The sequence below is a fragment of the Argopecten irradians genome, chromosome 3 (genome assembly GCF_041381155.1).
Source record: "Argopecten irradians isolate NY chromosome 3, Ai_NY, whole genome shotgun sequence".
NCBI lineage: Eukaryota > Metazoa > Mollusca > Bivalvia > Pectinida > Pectinidae > Argopecten > Argopecten irradians.
In genome coordinates, this window is record NC_091136.1 from 61,224,880 (window position 1) to 61,243,522 (window position 18,643).

Genomic DNA, 18,643 nt, shown 5'->3' on the forward strand with positions numbered 1-18,643 from the left:
ATGGCCGCAAGGCAGCCATCTTGGATTTTGATTGTTAAAGTTTGTTATTGCTATTTCTCAGAAGTCAGAAAGTACTGAAGGGATCATTCTTTGGACCGAATGGTCAACAAGATGGCCAACGAGCCGCCATCTTGGATTTCATTGTTGAAGCTTGTTACCGCTATTTCTTAGAAAGTACTGAAGTGATCTGTCTCAAATTTTATGTGTAATATGTTTGAAAAAGTTTGAAAAGCAGGGAAAAGATCCCTCTTTCCATTGTCAGACATAGATCATTCTTTGGTGGGCGCCAAGATCCCTCTGGGATCTCTTGTTCAATTGATACACAGGTTTTTGACTATTGATATACGGAAGACCTCTATATGTGTACCCAATATTACACATACAATGCATTATGGATACCAGGTAGGCAGATAGTGACGTCATGTTTGTTCATTTCCTTACATAGTGATCGACTGGACTTGCAAGTGTGCCGATAACTTGAACACGCCTGTTCATTGGTAGGCAGTTTTATGAATATTTATTAGAACCACGGCAAATGTGGCCCATGGTCCCAGGGGTTAGTAAGCGATTGTGCGACAAACACCCGAGACCGAGGATGGAGGGATCTTGGCGCCCACCAAAGATTGAAAGTGATTTGAATAGCCCACCATCTGATGATGGTGGGCTAAAAAAGGTGGAGTTTTTTTTTCAAACAGATTACTACACTGTATAAGGATTATTGCCACCAGGTTTCATTGAATCTCTCCAGTTGTTTAGGAGGAATAGTTGGTCGACTCTTGTGTCTACAGACGGACAACCTGAATCCAGTTTAATCTCCTGCTCCTATCATTCTGTTTTTACTGGTGTAGAATTTTTTTTGCAGATTTTAAATTATGCTTTCAGTTTCCCACAAAATCTCCATTTCTGTAACATTATTCAATCCATTCTTAGGCTGTTCCAACAGTATGTATATGTTAAATAAATAAATATCTCATTACGATTAAAAGTTTTGTGTTTAAAAAATGGCAAAATGTAAACATAAGAAACAATTATAGTTATTTTTTGTTGCTCACTGGTATACTAGTAAACAACACTTTTGATAGATATTTCCTCACTGGTATACTAGTAAACAACACTTTTTGACAGATATTTCCTCACTGGTATACTAGTAAACAACACTTTTTGGCAGATATTTCCTCACTGGTATACTAGTAAACAACTAGTGGACATCATTTAATCCTATAATCATTTTCTCAATGCACTAAAAATAACACCACTTCAATTTTTGTTAGTTTTATTACATTCACTGAAAAAAAAAATATTAATGCAGTTTTGTTTTGATAAAGATCCATTCACTGGGAACTGTCACACACAACGTTAAGATGATGATCACCACTCTTTGTATCTATAAGGTATCACCACTCTTGGTGCCGAGTAGAGTAACTATATTTCTTTGGAGGTGCTGTCTTGTGCATTTGATATAAAAGCTTCTTTTCAAGTTTTTCAACAGCCGCCAAAGTCAAAACCAAAGTCTCATGTTTCAACATACTAAAGACATTCAGGCCTGAAAATAAAACAAAACAATATTGTCAGAAATCAGAACATCTCTTGAAATGAATCACAATTAAATTACAATTATTTAAAGCTGGATTATCTTTCGTCAAAAAAACCTCTATGCCTTACACTACCACTACCACTGATTTTCTCTGATTTTCAAATATCAACTACAAATACAATTTGAGAAAGTTCCCTTCAGTACTTACAGCCGTGCTACCCCAACTGAGAACGACGCGTGTATATAAACCCCTACCGCTCTACCGCTGACTTGTATCGATGTATTGAATGAGTGTAGTTATTTATAAACTCGAGTACTGTCGCCAATCCACAGGTAAAATCGCAGGCGCTCTGGCTACATTAGCTGTACCAGAAATCTCTGGCTGTACCAAACATAATCGTAATTGTTACAAATACCGTAAAAACCTGTGTAACTTACACACCAGTGTACTTTGCACATGTATTTTTTCTTAGGGTTGAAAATGCTGGAAAAAAATCTGCTATCGGTAGATTTTGCGTATTCAAAAATTTTGGGGAAAACGATGTCCGGGGAACCACAAATTCAATGTTATAAATGTGGTAATTTCATTGCAAAACATTCACAATAAATGCTTGACAACTTGCACAAAGAAGTGTTGTATTTAGAAGAAATAACATAATTTAATTGCACTGTGTTTGTTTTCTTTTATTGGCCACCGTAACTGAAACAGTGAAATATATCTTGCAGAACACGTCAAAAACATAGGCAGTCCGCCGTACTCCGTACACATGTCAATGTCTGGAGATATTACACATGAATAATTATCAGACCTACTTGAAAATATTATAATTTAGTTACTTAAAATTGCCACAATAAGTTATAAGTGTGTTTGAGATCATTAACAAACTTTAAAGAGCAATCGGATAGCAGATACGTTGGCTTGCAATAATCGCATTGTGAATAAACTCAACTCCCTGTACGGCACCAGATCCAAGCTGATGGCTAATTATATATAACAGTACGGTTGAAAAAATGTCACTAACCTTGTAGCTTGTGAGTTTTGCTGTAATAATATTACAAACCACTTATTGAAAATCCTAAATATAGGACAGTTTAGGACTCATAAACCCCACGTGTGTTTTGACTTTTTGCACACAGCCTGTGTAACGTTGAAAATGGACCTCCATTGAAAATTGACCTCGGGTCAGTTTTCAACGTTGAAAACGGACCCCGAATGCCGTTGAAAATTGAACACGCCATTGAAAATTGACAGTGTCTAGGGTCAGTTCTCAACAGCAGGTCTGTTAAAAAATGACCGTTGAAAAATGACCTTGGCAAACTATCAACGGATGGTCTGTTGAAATATGATTCTAGTACATTCACATATATAACTGTTGCACAAACTCTGTTATCGCCATTCCTAATATAAGCGACCCTTCTATGCTGGTATTTAAATTACGTAATCACCTCGATTTGAATTTAAATTTGGTATTGTTATCATCGTAACAATTAAATACCTCATTTAAATATTTTAGGTGCTTGTATGTTTATTATGGAGAATACGGCACTACAAAACTTTCATTTTTTCTATAGTCATTTCGTTCGTCCGTGTAGATAATGTTAATTTAATTGTTCTCAGACTGAGGAATTGCTATATAACACTGAGGTAACGTAGTAAATAAAAAGGAATTGTTGTTATCAACTGCATGCAAAGTTTGTACTATGTGGTGTTCACTTCCGAGTACCAGTGGATAGTGTTACAAAACTATAATTATGGGATATTATTAATTTGTTTCTTAATGATTTTTCATGATTATAATTTCGATGATTTAACGTTTGTCAGATATTCAGTAATTGTTACTAAGTAATATATATTTATTCCCTGCAATACAAGAATGCATGTATTATATATCTGCGTTTGGATCAGTTATGTTGTGTTCTGCGTATGGTTGTGTTGTGTTGTTGTGTTATTTTGTGTTTTGTGTTGTTTGTTGTGTTGTGTTGTTGTGTGTTGTTTTGTTGTTGTGTGATGTTGTGTGGTGTTGTGTTGTTGTGTGTTGTGTTGTGTTGTTATGTGTGGTTGTGTCATGTTATTGTGTTGTGTGTCATTGGTGTGTTGTTGTGTTGTGAGTTGTTGTGTGCTGTGTGGCTGTGTTTTGTTGTTGTGTGTTGTGTTGTTGTTCCATGTTTGTGCAGTGTTGTTACGTGATGTTTTTGTGATGTGTTGTTGCTTTATGTTGTGTGATGTTGTGTTGTTGTCGGGTGTTGTGTATTGTTGTGTTGTTAGGTGGTGTTGTATTGTTGTTGTGTTGTGTGTTGTTGTTATGTGTTGTTGTTATGTGTTGTTGTGTGATGTTTTGTTGTGTGATTTTGTGTTGTGTTATGTTGTGTGATGTTGTCGTGTGTTGTGTTGTTGTGTGTTATTGTGTTGTTTTTGGGTGGTGTTGTATTGTTGTTGCGTGGTTGTGGTGTGTGTTGTGTTATGTGTTGTTGTGTGATGTTTTGTGAGGTGTTGTGTTTTTGTGGTGTTGTGTGTTGTTGTTGGCTGGTGTTGTGATGTTATTGCGTGTTTGTGTGATGTGTATTTGTGTTATGTTGTGTGATGTGCTGTTGTGTGATGTTATGTTGTGTTGTGTTGTTTGATGTTGTTGTATTGTTGTTGCGTGGTTGTGTGTTGTGGTGTGGTTGTGTGTTGCGGTGAAGTTGTGTTGTGTGTTGTTGTGTTTTACGATGTTTTGTTGTGATGTTGTGTCGTGTTGTTGTGAAATGTTGTCTCGTGTTTTGTGTTGTTGTGTTTAGTGTGATGCGTTGTTGTGTTGTGTGATGTTATGTTGTTGATGTTATGTTGTTTGATGTTGTATTGTGTTATGTTGTGTCATTTTGTTATGTTTTGTTGTGTGATGTGATGTGTTGTTGTGTGGTGTTGTGTTGTGTAGTGTTGTTGTTTTGTGTAGTGTTGTGTTGTTGGTGTGGTTTCGTGGTGTGTGGTGTCGTGGTGTGTTGTTTTGTAAAAACGAGTTCTTATAGTGTCACTTTTCAACGGGGTCTATTTTCAACGGGTCGGTGTAAAAAGTGCGCTAAAAGTTTTCAACTGTTTTCAGGGTCATTTTTCAACGTTGAAAAATGACCTGAGGTCAGTTTTCAAAGGGGTCTATTTTCAACGTTACACCTGCAGCCGGGACATAATATGGCGGTTTCCTACATAATGAGCATTGCTAGATCTATAAGGGGTTTCATATGCAATTTTACTAGAAATATGAAGATTTGTTAAACTATCTAAATTAAAGAAATACTAGTCAATTGAATGTTGATACAATTCGAAGAATATTTGTTTTGTTATTAAGCAGATACAGACGCATTGTTGATAATATATTGATCGGTTAAGCTAACTAGCCATTCAGTTTCGTAAAGCTGGATGAGGCCGGAGCGTAGCATCCAGTACCAATTTACCTGTGGATTTGGCGACAGTACTCGAGTCTATAAATAACACGGCTACAGTACATCGATACAAGTCAGCGGTAGAGCGGTAGGGGTTTATATACACGCGTCATTCTCAGTTGGGGTAGCACGGCTGTAAATCAATTTTCTTTGTTTTCATACTAAATCTGGCATTCTGATTGGCCGATTCTTTCCTTTTTCATACCATTATGAAACTAAAAATATGTCTGTTAGACATTAAGTGCTCGCCAACTACTTCCTAACCATAATTTCCAGTATGAAATAAGCCTCTGAAACAGGTGTACGTAGCACTTTCGCTCATTATCCTTGGAACTATTGCAAGGAGATAGTTTACGTCCTTGATGTATTGTAATAAATACAATATACTTTCCTTTACTTCATCATCAGAACTTCAAATGTGAAATTACTTTGAACTCTAAATTGTGTTCTTTTTTACATAGAATTGTGTTTATTATCATATTGATACGACAGACTTGTTTTGCTGTTCAAAATAGTTGTCTGCTAGAACACTGTCCAATCTTTGTGCACGTGGTGACTTGCCTGTGTCATGCTTGAAAGCCTTTCTAGGGTACATCAGATCTAAAGCTCAAACACCAAGACTGATATTTTACGTTTTTTCACTCTGTTTCTCTTAAGCAAGGCTGGATAATTTTATAAATATTTATTAGAACAAATGCAGTCTGTGGTCACAGGGTTTAGTACCAGCAATAGTGCAGCGTACACCTAGGACCTAGGATGATGTGAAAGAAATTAAATATAAAATCTGCTTAAAAACACTATAAATGTCTTTGGCCGGTACTAAAAGTTATCCGTTTCGTCATTTTCTTTTATTGACTATATACACCTGATTTGCATTGTATTGTTATTGTAGTTCCCAAAGTCAATCAAATGCATGCTTAGAATATCGTGACCGATGCAAGAGTTTGTATGATAAGTCGCTTGAAGTTTACACAAAACGAATGTGTTTAGCACTCTGTAATGTCACTGTTGTTAATTTATAGAAGAACATCGCTGTTTCTGAAAGGTTGGTGTCACTAAATCACGGCGAAATCTTTTAAACGGTATAAGACACTGACTTCCGGTATCGTGTGCGCAGTTTGAATCTGCGCATAGTGGATGTACACAGACTCCACACACGACAAGAAAAATAATAGTGCAAGAGTACGCTCGCACTAAAAAAATCTGAGAATGTCATGATTGGAAAAATTCAAGAAATTAAAGGTATTAAGTGATTTGAAGATGAATGTCTCATCTAGTTGTCTGTTGAGTCACGCCCAACTTACCATACACTGGCATTAGGTTGAAGTGAGGCATTTTATCTACAGCAAGGGAGATGTTTTCAGGCATAATATCATGGCTGGAAAAGATAATGATAAATATATATGAATAAATACGGTAGTTCATAAGTATATCACCTGTCATGCAGTATTGTATTCCATGTTGTCTTCCTATATTTGGCAATTAAGGTTATCTATTTTTCAGGCAATCAAAGCACCATTCTCTCTTCAACAACAACTGGGTTTTCAGATAGTAAAATTACATCATTAGAGTAAGATTATTCCTACCATCTAGTGATTGTGACTTCCTTTTTTGGTGGGACTAGAAAATCTATTAATTTTTTTTATTGAAACAACCACTAAAATGTTATCCTGTAACTTCTCAGGCTGACCAACAAAAATATAAGATTTGGTTGAAGTCATTCAATGCATGAAATTGCAAAATTATTTAAATCTGTATTCTCATACAAATAAATACTTACTCATCTACAAATAGACAGGAAAATCCCCAGAATCGTGTGTCCATTAAATCCTGAAGGTACTACAAATAGATATGAAGATCTGACCTTTATTTAAGATATCATTGATTGTTAGTGTGCATGTCATCAACACTGAATACATATAGGACTGTTTAGTAGAGGATCTTATACACTTACTGTCTGAATTACAGGAAGCAGTGAGAAATCAAATCTCAAATATTATCCAGTATATTTACCTCTGGACTACTCATCAGGTCAAAACACAAGTGCATTTGTAATGGTAAAAAAACCTACAACATTTGCCTTTAATTGTCATTGGACCTTCAGATAAAGGTCACAGAGACATACAGTAGTGCATTACACAATGACATAAAGTGATGCAGGTATTCTGCAAGTTTCATATGTACTTGACATTTGAACTTTAGATTAAGGTCAAAATGGCCTACAGTAACTCTAGAGCAGTACCATTAATCAGCTGTATGCCATACAATTATCATTTTACACAGGATTACTTCAAAAAGTAACAGTGTATTACTACCCAGACAAACGGAGGAAGTTCCTTTGATAACTACAGGCAAAAATTGAACGGGATAATAGTATGCGCGTGGTGATTGGTCGAGTCTGACTTCATAAGCCCCGCCCCACAAAAACAACACTGACAGTCGTGATCACTTAAATATAACGCGGTAGTGACATGACCTCTCTACAATGTACTTAATTGCGGTGTACAGAACAGCTCAATATTTTGAAGTTACATTTTAGTGAACTTTACATATAACCACAGTTTACAAACCACTTGGAAAGCAACATGTCGGAAATGTCTGTCGAGGAATTAAGCACTGAAAATTTAGTTTATAATTAGGCATTTTATAAAATCCACGTGTGTTTTGACTTTTCGCACACGGCCTGCAGCCAAGCACATTGCAGTTCCTTACATAGTGAGCATTGCTAGATCTATACACTTTAGGAGTTTCATATTTGTTAAAATATCTAAAATAAAGACATAATAGTTCTTTACTCAAGTGAATATTGATGCAATTTGAAGAATAAAATCTTATAATTATAATTACCTTTGGACTATCCTCAGCTACATAATTATAATTACCTCTGGACTATCCTCAGCTACATAATTATAATTTTCTCTGGACTATCCTCAGCTACATAATTATAATTTTCTCTGGACTATCCTCAGCTACATAATTATAATTTTCTCTGGACTATCCTCAGCTACATAATTATAGTTATCTCTGGACTATCCTCAGCTACATAATTATAATTTTCTCTGGACTATCCTCAGCTACATAATTATAATTACCTCTGGACTATCCTCAGCTACATAATTATAATTACCTCTGGACTATCCTCAGCTACATAATTATAATTACCTCTGGACTATCCTCAGCTACATAATTATAGTTATCTCTGGACTATCCTCAGCTACATAATTATAATTACCTCTGGACTATCCTTAGCTACATAATTATAATTACCTCTGGACTATCCTCAGCTACATAATTATAATTACCTCTGGACTATCCTCACCTACATAATTATAATTACCTCTGGACTATCCTCAGCTACATAATTATAATTACCTCTGGACAATCCTCAGCTACATAATTATAATTACCTCTGGACTATCCTCAGCTACATAATTATAATTACCTCTGGACTATCCTCACCTACATAATTATAATTACCTCTGGACTATCCTCAGCTACATAATTATAATAACCTCTGGACTATCCTAAGCAACATAATTATAATTACCTCTGGACTATCCTCAGATAACCTCTGGTCTATCCTCAGCTACATTATCATAATTACCTCTGGACTATCCTCAGCTACATAATTATAATTATCTCTGGACTATCCTCAGCTACATAATTATAATTACCTCTGGACTATCCTCAGCTACATAATTATAGTTATCTCTGGACTATCCTCAGCTACATAATTATAATTACCTCTGGACTATCCTCAGCTACATAATTATTATAACCTCTGGTCTATCCTCAGCTACATTATCATAATTACCTCTGGACTATCCTCAGCTACATAATTATAATTATCTCTGGACTATCCTCAGCTACATAATTATAATTACCTCTGGACTATCCTCAGCTACATAATTATAATTATCTCTGGACTATCCTCAGCTACATAATTATAATTACCTCTGGACTATCCACAGCTACATAATTATAGTTATCTCTGGACTATCCTCAGCTACATAATTATAATAACCTCTGGTCTATCCTCAGCTACATTATCATAATTACCTCTGGACTATCCTCAGCTACATAATTATAATTATCTCTGGACTATCCTCAGCTACATAATTATAATTACCTCTGGACTATCCTCAGCTACATAATTATAATTATCTCTGGACTATCCTCAGCTACATAATTATAATTACCTCTGGACTATCCTCAGCTACATAATTATAATTACCTCTGGACTATCCTCAGCTACATAATTATAATTACCTCTGGACTATCCTCAGCTACATAATTATAATTACCTCTGGACTATCCTCAGCTACATAATTATAATTACCTTTGGACTATCCTTAGCTACATAATCATAATTACTTTTGGACTATCCTCAGCTACATAATTAAAATTACCTCTGGACTATCCTTAGCTACATAATTATAATTACCTCTGGACTATCCTTAGCTACATAATTATAATACCCTTTGGACGATCCTCAGCTACATAATTATAATTACCTCTGGACTATCCTTAGCTACATAATTATAATTACCTCTGGACTATCCTTAGCTACATAATTATAATTACCTCTGGACTATCCTTAGCTACATAATTATAATTACCTCTGGACTATCCTTAGCTACATAATTATAATTACCTCTGGACTATCCTCACCTACATAATTATAATTACCTCTGGATGATCCTCAGCTAAATAATTATAATTACCTCTGGACTATCATCAGGTATCTCCAGTGAGTCAACAATGTGCAGATCATCTTGAGCATACTTGACTGAGAGAGCTACTCTTAGCCCCAAAGCTCTGTAACTTGCTGGCAACATATAGAAATGGCTTTTTGGACCCCGGGGACCATTTATCACACCTCCTATGATGGACAACAGAAAAAGTAATGCATTTAGGACCTTTATCATCAACTAAATAACATTGCATACATTCTAGGTATAATAGCAGTTTTAAAATTACACAAGAGGCCCAAAAGGCCTTAACGGTCATCTGACTACCTTGGCAATAGTAAAATTAATTATATATGGTATCACTTTGTCAGGACCATGTCAGGATCATTTTCAATTTCTTTCAACAAATTTTATTTCAAACAAGAGGCCCAAGGGCCTTAACAACCGTATATAGGAAATTAATTAGATATAGTGTCATGGTAGCCATCTTTGATTTGGGATCAACCAGAGATGTAACAATACTTTTTTGGGACCATGTCAGGATCATTTCATGCAAGTTTCAGCCAAATCGCACCGGTAGAACTTGAGAAGAAGTTCAAAATGTGTTTTCAAGATGGCGGCTGTGGCGGCCATCTTGGATTTCGGATCGACCCGAAAAATAACAACACTTTGTTGGGACCATGTCAGGATCATTTCATGCAAGTTTCAGCTAAATCGCACCAGCATAACCTGAGAAGAAGTTCAAAATGTGAAATGTTAACGCACGGTGCACGGCGGACGGCGGACAACGAAACATGAAGACTATAGGTCTTCGGGTCAGATGACCTAAAAATGCAAATGTTTTATATTGACAGTGGCCTTGAGTCGTATCAAGTTGATTTTCGAACTTGTTGGTGATTTTTCTTACTTACAAAGTTTAAATTAAGCTGGGTGGATATTTACTCAAGTTATCATGTTCACAAGGTCCAATCATAATTATTAGTATAAAGGGCAATAACTCCATCAATTACGGTCAAATCAAGTTGATTTTCAAATTTGTTCGAGATCTTTCCAATTTTAGTCTAAATACAAAGTTTCATAAAGCTGAGTGCATTTCTACTCAAGTTATTGTATTCACAAGGTCAAATAATAATCATTAGTGCAAAGGAAAATAACTCTGTCAATTACCATCGAAACAAGGTGATTTTCTAACTCGTCCGAGATCTTTCCAATGTTAGTCTACATACAAAGTTTCATTAAGCTTGGTTCATATTTACTCAAGTAGTCGTGTTTACAAGGTCCAAAAACAATTAAAAGTGCAAAGAGCAATAACTCAATAAATTACAGTCGAATCAAGCTGATTTTCGAACTCGTCTGAGATCTTTCAAATGTTAGTCTGCATAAAAAATCATTAAGCTCATTTTTATATTTACTCAAGCTATCGCGTTTACAAGGAAATGTTAACGCATGTCACACGATGTACGATAAAAGACTGTAGCAATAGGTCACCATGACCTATGGTCAGGTAAAAAGTTGTAGGTACCGGTATCTGTATTTCATGTTGATTAGTAAGTTTTACATCCAACAAGAGATCCCAGAGGGATTTTAGCGCCCACCATTGTATGTTCTATGTTAGTCAAATGAATGATAGATTTTTTTGTTTTTTTTTCTTCTTTCTCTCCTCATTCTAGTTGCATTATCATTAAACTTCATCTGCCAATATCCAAGATGGCTGACAGCTTACGGCCATCTTGTTTTTATTATCAGCCTTATAATTTGTATGGCACAAGAAGGGACTAAGGGGACTCTACATGGGAAGTTTGTACCAAATCCCATCAGTAGTTCTCAAGAAATAGCGTGTCAAACTTCCAACTGCCAAAATCCAAGATGGCTAGCTGGTGCCCATCTTTTTTATCGATCAGCCTCAAAATCTGTATGGCAAAAGAATGGACTAAAGGGACTCTACATGTGAAGTTTGAACCAAATCCCATCAGGAGTTCTTAAGAAATAGTGATAGCCAAGTTCATCTGCAAAAATTCAAGATGGCTGCTTGGTGGCCATTTTGTCTTTTCGATCATTCTCAAAATCTGTATAGCACAACAAGGGACCAATGGGATTCTTCTTGTGAAGTTTGAACAAAATCCCTTCAGTAGTTTTCAAGAAATAGTGATAACAGACTTCAACTGCCAAAATCCAAGATGGCTGCCTGGTGGCCATCTTATTTTTCGGATCAGCCACAAAATCAGTATGGCACAACTGGCCATCTTATTTTTCGGATCAGCCACAAAATCAGTATGGCACAACAAGTACTTTTTCGTCAAAATGAATATAATTTTGGACCAAAATAAGAAGATTGAAATTTCTCTATATTTCTCCAAACTTTTCCCTATTTTGAAAAAGGGTAGTTTCCCCCAAAACCTAGATTAATCCCTGACCGGAAGTCAGCAGATGTGCATGCATCAACCGGAGATGGGTCCAATATATACACACCTATCTTAATAAAGCCGCTTGGCTCAGCCATTAGCGGCTTTAAAAAGGATATGGGGACAGTATAAATGCAAACCCTGTAAGATTTTTCTTTCTTATTTCAATTTATTTTTTGTTCGTCTCATATATGTATACTCTAAACTGATATTTATAACAGATAACAATATCAGCCAAACAATCAGCAACATTACACAGGTATAATCAATACAAACCTCCTTTCCAGATTGGTGAGCGGATACTGCCATGCCTGGCCCTTCCTGAACCTTTCTGTCTCCATGGCTTACGACCACCACCTCTCACTTCTGCTCGTGTCTTAGTGTATGCATAATCCTGTAGTTCAAAGTTTTAGCTTGTCTTTATCAATATAACTTTCAGTAATACCAATAACCATAAATGTAGACACCAAGAAAAGAATGTAGGGATAATCAGGAAGTGCTGTATTACTGAGTTTACAATAATGACTATACTGAGTTTACAATATTGACTATACTGAGTTTACAATATTGACTATACTGAGTTTACAATATTGACTATACTGAGTTTACAATATTGACTATACTGAGTTTACAATATTGACTATACTGAGTTTACAATATTGACTATACTGAGTTTACAATATTGACTATACTGAGTTTACAATATTGACTATACTGAGTTTACAATATTGACTATACTGAGTTTACAATATTGACTATACTGAGTTTACAATATTGACTATACTGAGTTTACAATATTGACTATACTGAGTTTACAATATTGACTATTTCTTTCTAGTTAAACTTAAACATATAAACTTGGTGTTCTTATGACAAAATCCCTTAATACTAAGTAAAGGTGTGCTCCTGACAAAATATGGTGATTATGTAGGATGCCAATGATAAATCAAGTCCATCATTAAGTTGAACCAACTACTAACATAGACTCTCAGGGAGAAGAAAACTTACAATATGTACAATCTCTCTTCACAGTAACCCTAATGTACTAACATAGACTCTCAGGGAGAAAAAAACTTACAAATCTGTACAATCTCTCTTCACAGTAACCCTAATGTACTAACATAGACTCTCAGGGAGAAGAAAACTTACAATATGTACAATATCTCTTCACAGTAACCCTAATGTACTAACATAGACTCTCAGGGAGAAGAAAACTTACAATATGTACAATCTCTCTTCACAGTAACCCTAATGTACTAACATAGACTCTCAGGGTGAAGAAAACTTACAACATGTCTGTACAATCTCTCTTCACAGTAACCCTAATGTACTAACATAGACTCTCAGGGAGAAAACAAACTTACAATATGTACAATCTCTCTTCACAGTAACCCTAATGTACTAACATAGACTCTCAGGGAGAAAAAAACTTACAATACGTACAATCTCTCTTCACAGTAACCCTAATGTACTAACATAGACTCTCAGGGAGAAAAAAACTTACAATACGTACAATCTCTCTTCACAGTAACCCTAATGTACTAACATAGACTCTCAGGGAGAAGAAAACTTACAATATGTACAATATCTCTTCACAGTAACCCTAATGTACTAACATAGACTCTCAGGGAGAAGAAAACTTACAATATGTACAATATCTCTTCACAGTAACCCTAATGTACTAACATAGACTCTCAGGGAGAAGAAAACTTACAATATGTACAATCTCTCTTCACAGTAACCTTAATGTACTAACATAGACTCTCAGGGAGAAGAAAACTTACAATATGTACAATCTCTCTTCACAGTAACCCTAATGTACTAACATAGACTCTCAGGGAGAAAAAAAACTTACAATATGTACAATCTCTCTTCACAGTAACCCTAATGTACTAACATAGACTCTCAGGGAGAAAAAAAAACTTACAATATGTACAATCTCTCTTCACAGTAACCCTAATGTACTAACATAGACTCTCAGGGAGAAGAAAACTTACAATATGTACAATCTCTCTTCACAGTAACCCTAATGTACTAACATAGACTCTCAGGGAGAAGAAAACTTACAATATGTACAATCTCTCTTCACAGTAACCCTAATGTACTAACATAGACTCTCAGGGAGAAGAAAACTTACAATATGTACAATCTCTCTTCACAGTAACCCTAATGTACTAACATAGACTCTCAGGGAGAAAAAAAAACTTACAATATGTACAATCTCTCTTCACAGTAACCCTAATGTACTAACATAGACTCTCAGGGAGAAGAAAACTTACAATATGTACAATCTCTCTTCACAGTAACCCTAATGTACTAACATAGACTCTCAGGGAGAAGAAAACTTACAATATGTACAATCTCTCTTCACAGTAACCCTAATGTACTAACATAGACTCTCAGGGAGAAGAAAACTTACAATATGTACAATCTCTCTTCACAGTAACCCTAATGTACTAACATAGACTCTCAGGGAGAAGAAGAAAACTTACAATATGTACAATATCTCTTCACAGTAACCCTAATGTACTAACATAGACTCTCAGGGAGAAGAAAACTTACAATATGTACAATCTCTCTTCACAGTAACCCTAATGTACTAACATAGACTCTCAGGGAGAAGAAAACTTACAATATGTACAATATCTCTTCACAGTAACCCTAATGTACTAACATAGACTCTCAGGGAGAAGAAAACTTACAATATGTACAATCTCTCTTCACAGTAACCCTAATGTACTAACATAGACTCTCAGGGAGAAAAAAAACTTACAATATGTACAATCTCTCTTCACAGTAACCCTAATGTACTAACATAGACTCTCAGGGAGAAGAAAACTTACAATATGTACAATCTCTCTTCACAGTAACCCTAATGTACTAACATTGACTCTCAGGGAGAAGAAAACTTACAATATGTCTGTAAAATCTCTCTTCACAGTAACCTTAATGTACTAACATAGAATCTCAGGGAGAAGAAAAATTACAATATGTACAATATCTCTTCACAGTAACCCTAATGTACTAACATAGACTCTCAGGGTGAAGAAAACTTACAACATGTCTGTAAAATCTCTCTTCACAGTAACCTTAATGTACTAACATAGACTCTCAGGGAGAAGAAAACTTACAATATGTACAATCTCTCTTCACAGTAACCCTAATGTACTAACATAGACTCTCAGGGTGAAGAAAACTTACAACATGTCTGTAAAATCTCTCTTCACTGTAACCCTAATGTACTAAGATAGACTCTCAGGGAGAAGAAAACTTACAATATGTCTGTACAATCTCTGTTCACGGTAACCCTAATGTACTAAGACAGACTCTCAGGGAGAAGAAAACTTACAATATGTCTGTACAATCTCTGCCATTTCACATTCTGCTGGAGAACATCTAATCTGCATAAGATAATCAAAGTGCCAAGGCCACTCATAAATGCTGTGAATGAAGGACTCAAACAAAGGAATAAAGAAATTGGTTTATCATTTATATTAAATTTTGTTAACATGTTGTAGTTCATTATATATGCATGTATACTGTACAATGTTGAATTTTGGAGTTAAACAAAAGATATTTATTATTTTATTATAATTAAAGTTGATTCAACAACCATAATTAAAAAGGTTTTCTTCTGAAATTACTAAAATATATTTTATATAGATTTTTTCAAAGTATAGGCCTAGGCTATTTAACAGATTACAAGCTATACTGACCTTGGGTATGTACCAAATACTTCAGGATGTAAGTCCACCATGCCATACTTCTGATCCTCAACAGATGACAGTGTCTCCACCCAAGCTTGCTTGGGAGGTAGATATTTGTTTGGATATTCAATCTTTCTAGATGTAATAATAGGCAAGTTTGGTTGTAACAAGCTTCTTCCAGCATCTGTGGATAAACAAACAAAATGATGTTTATATGTTTTCATATTTCAGGTTCAAATGTCAATGGTCTTCTAAGCACAGACAAAACTCTGATCAACAGTATTGTTTATTGATCAGAAGACTTGTAAAAATTCAAACACCATAATTACCATTGTTCACTAAGGTAGAGGTCTCCCACTCTGAATCTTCACCAATAGTGTCTGTGGATGTGGAATACAACGCCTGTAAAACACAGCTTTAAAATTGAACACCTGTTTAGGTAGCATACTATATTGGAATAGCTATATAACAACATTTAAAGTGACCTCAGTACACTAGACAAATCTATGCTCTTTACATCTTATATATATTTATTTCTTTGTAATCTAGGCTTGACATTGTACCTTAAACAAGTATGGTTCATTTGATTAAGTCACTCATAAAGCCTGTAGTTACGTTACAATTGCAGTGTCTGTCTGAGGAGCCTTCTCCAGTAGCTATTATATATATACTTCAGATAATGAAATTTGTTTCCATTTTAGTAACAAGAGGCCCAGGGGGCCTGTATCGCTCACCTGTTTTTTGTTGGTTTTTTTTTGAGTAATTCTGTAATTTAGTAATTAGAGATTCAAATATCACAAAGACCCCACGATTTGTTTAATTTTGAATCTCAACCATATAATGATGCTATAGATACCATACGAATATGCTATCCAATACATTGTTTCAGAGAGGAAGTAATTTATATGAAAAAAGTAGCATAATTAACCTTTTTGGCCCAGCGCCTAAGGCCCCAGGGGGTCAGCCCTATCATTTTTACAATTTTGAATCCCCATCTATAAGGATGCTACCATTGCATTATGAGTGCTATCCCCTGCTCAGTTGAAGAGAAATTGTTAATTTGGTAACAGCCAAATTGATCCCTTTTGACCCCACCCATCTGCCCAAAGGGGGTCAGCCCCATCATTTATACAATTTTGAATCCCCACCCTATAAGGATACTGCCATTGCATCATGAATGCTATCCCATGCTTAATTGCACTGAAGAATTCATTTATATGGAAATAGTCAATTGACCCCTTTTGGCCCCGCCCCTCAGGCCCCCAGGGAGGTCAGCCCCATCATTTGTACAAGTTTGCATCACCACCCTATAAGGATGCTACCATTGCATTATGGGTGCTATCCCATGCTTAGTTTCAGAGAAATGGTCGTTTATATGGAAATAGCCAAATTGACCGCTTTTGACCCTGCCCCTCAGGCCCCCGGGGGGTCAGTCCCATCATTTGTACAATTTTGAATTCCCACACTATAAGGATGCTATCATTGCATTATGAGTGCTATTGCATGCTTAGTTTCAGAGAAGTCATTTCTAAGGAAATAGCCAAATTGACCCCTTTTGACCCCGCCCCTCAGGCCCCCAGAAGGTCAGCCCCATCATTTGTACAATTTTGATTCCCCAACCTATACGGATGCTTCCATTGCATTATGAGTGCTATCCCATGCTTAGTTTCAGAGAAGAAGTCATTTATATGGAAATAGCCAAATTGACCCCTTTTTACCCTACACTCAGGCCCCCGGGGGGTCAGCCCTATCATTTTACAATTTTGAATCCCCACCCTATAAGGATGCTACCATTGCATTATGAGTGCTATCCCATACTTAGTTTCAGAGAAAAAGTCGTTTATATGGAAATAGCCAAATTGACCACTTTTGGCCCTGCCTCTCAGGCCCTTTGGGGGTCAGCCCCATCATTTGTACAATTTTCAGACAGTAACCCATAAGGATGCTACCAGTCAAATTTTGTTGAATTCCGACTAGCGGTTATTGAGAAGAAGTCGATTGTTGACGGACGGACGGACGGACGATGGACGCTACGGTATGACATAAGCTCACCTTGGTCCTTTGGACCAGGTGAGCTAATAATATGGAAAGTTGAATTAGTGATGATGCCATATGAAGGAATCACACTTTTTTTATAACAATGTTTAAAACAACTTTATTTCAGTTTTTATTTCACAGAATGCTTCATTTGCATAACAAAATTATCCCTCAAATGCAGGGCTATCCTGCATATACGGGAGTGTCCCCAACCTGTGCAATGGATGCTGCACCAGAGAGAAAAAACACTCCTTCAGACATGAGAGTTAAAAATGAAATTATTTTGGTTTGCCTAAGTAAACTACCTTGAATTTGTTTCTGTGTGTTGTCAGAAAACAGTTAAGAGGTAAAAATATTGTTTCCTAATGGTTATGATGTCAATATAAATTTTGTTAAATGCAAATTGCAATAGCTTCAACAAACATGAATTGATTCTCTTATTAGGGAGTTTTCTCCAGTTCTTACCTGACGTCTTATCCCTGGTTTGATAACATTAGCTCTAACAATGTTGCACAGACATTTGACGTATGATGTCAGTCTTGACGATCTTAAAGTCATCTTGGAAATGCAATTTCCTTGTATAACTCAATATTTCATGAAAAACGAATTAATTATAGCATATACTATCATTGTTGCAGTTGACAAGTCAAAGTCAGTGGCCTAATTACACAAGTTGCACTCCATGCTTTTCGAAAATACGAAACGATCAACTCAGCATTTACAAATTATTTTATAATATTGATAAAGTTATGTGCAATAAATCATGCTTCGTGTTGTTATTGCACAATTGATGGGAATCATTGGATTTATCACGAAATGTGATGGTTCATATATCATATTAAATACATATTCGAA

General features: G+C 35.7%; 1 protein-coding gene across 1 annotated transcript; it reads right to left on the reverse strand.

The window, feature by feature from the left end:
- Positions 1-1,256: 1,256 nt before the first annotated feature.
- On the reverse strand, positions 1,257-18,481 carry LOC138319286 (large ribosomal subunit protein uL4m-like). Its single transcript, XM_069262331.1, has 9 exons — positions 18,254-18,481; positions 16,081-16,153; positions 15,761-15,935; positions 15,394-15,445; positions 12,321-12,438; positions 9,676-9,833; positions 6,732-6,790; positions 6,256-6,329; positions 1,257-1,543 (listed from the first exon to the last, which is right to left on the reverse strand). The coding sequence occupies exons 1-9, from the start codon at positions 18,344-18,346 to the stop codon at positions 1,395-1,397; spliced, it is 951 nt and encodes a 316-aa protein (XP_069118432.1). The 5' UTR covers positions 18,347-18,481; the 3' UTR covers positions 1,257-1,394.
- Positions 18,482-18,643: the final 162 nt, after the last annotated feature.

Coding starts and splice junctions, on each gene's coding strand:
- LOC138319286 (XM_069262331.1), bottom strand. CDS start 18,346: ATGACTTTAAGATCGTCAAGACTGACATCATACGTCAAATGTCTGTGC. Junction 6,791..9,675: donor TACCTGATGATAGTCCAGAG/GTAATTATAATT, acceptor ATCTATTTGTAG/TACCTTCAGGATTTAATGGA. Junction 1,544..6,255: donor CAACCTAATGCCAGTGTATG/GTAAGTTGGGCG, acceptor TTTTATTTTCAG/GCCTGAATGTCTTTAGTATG.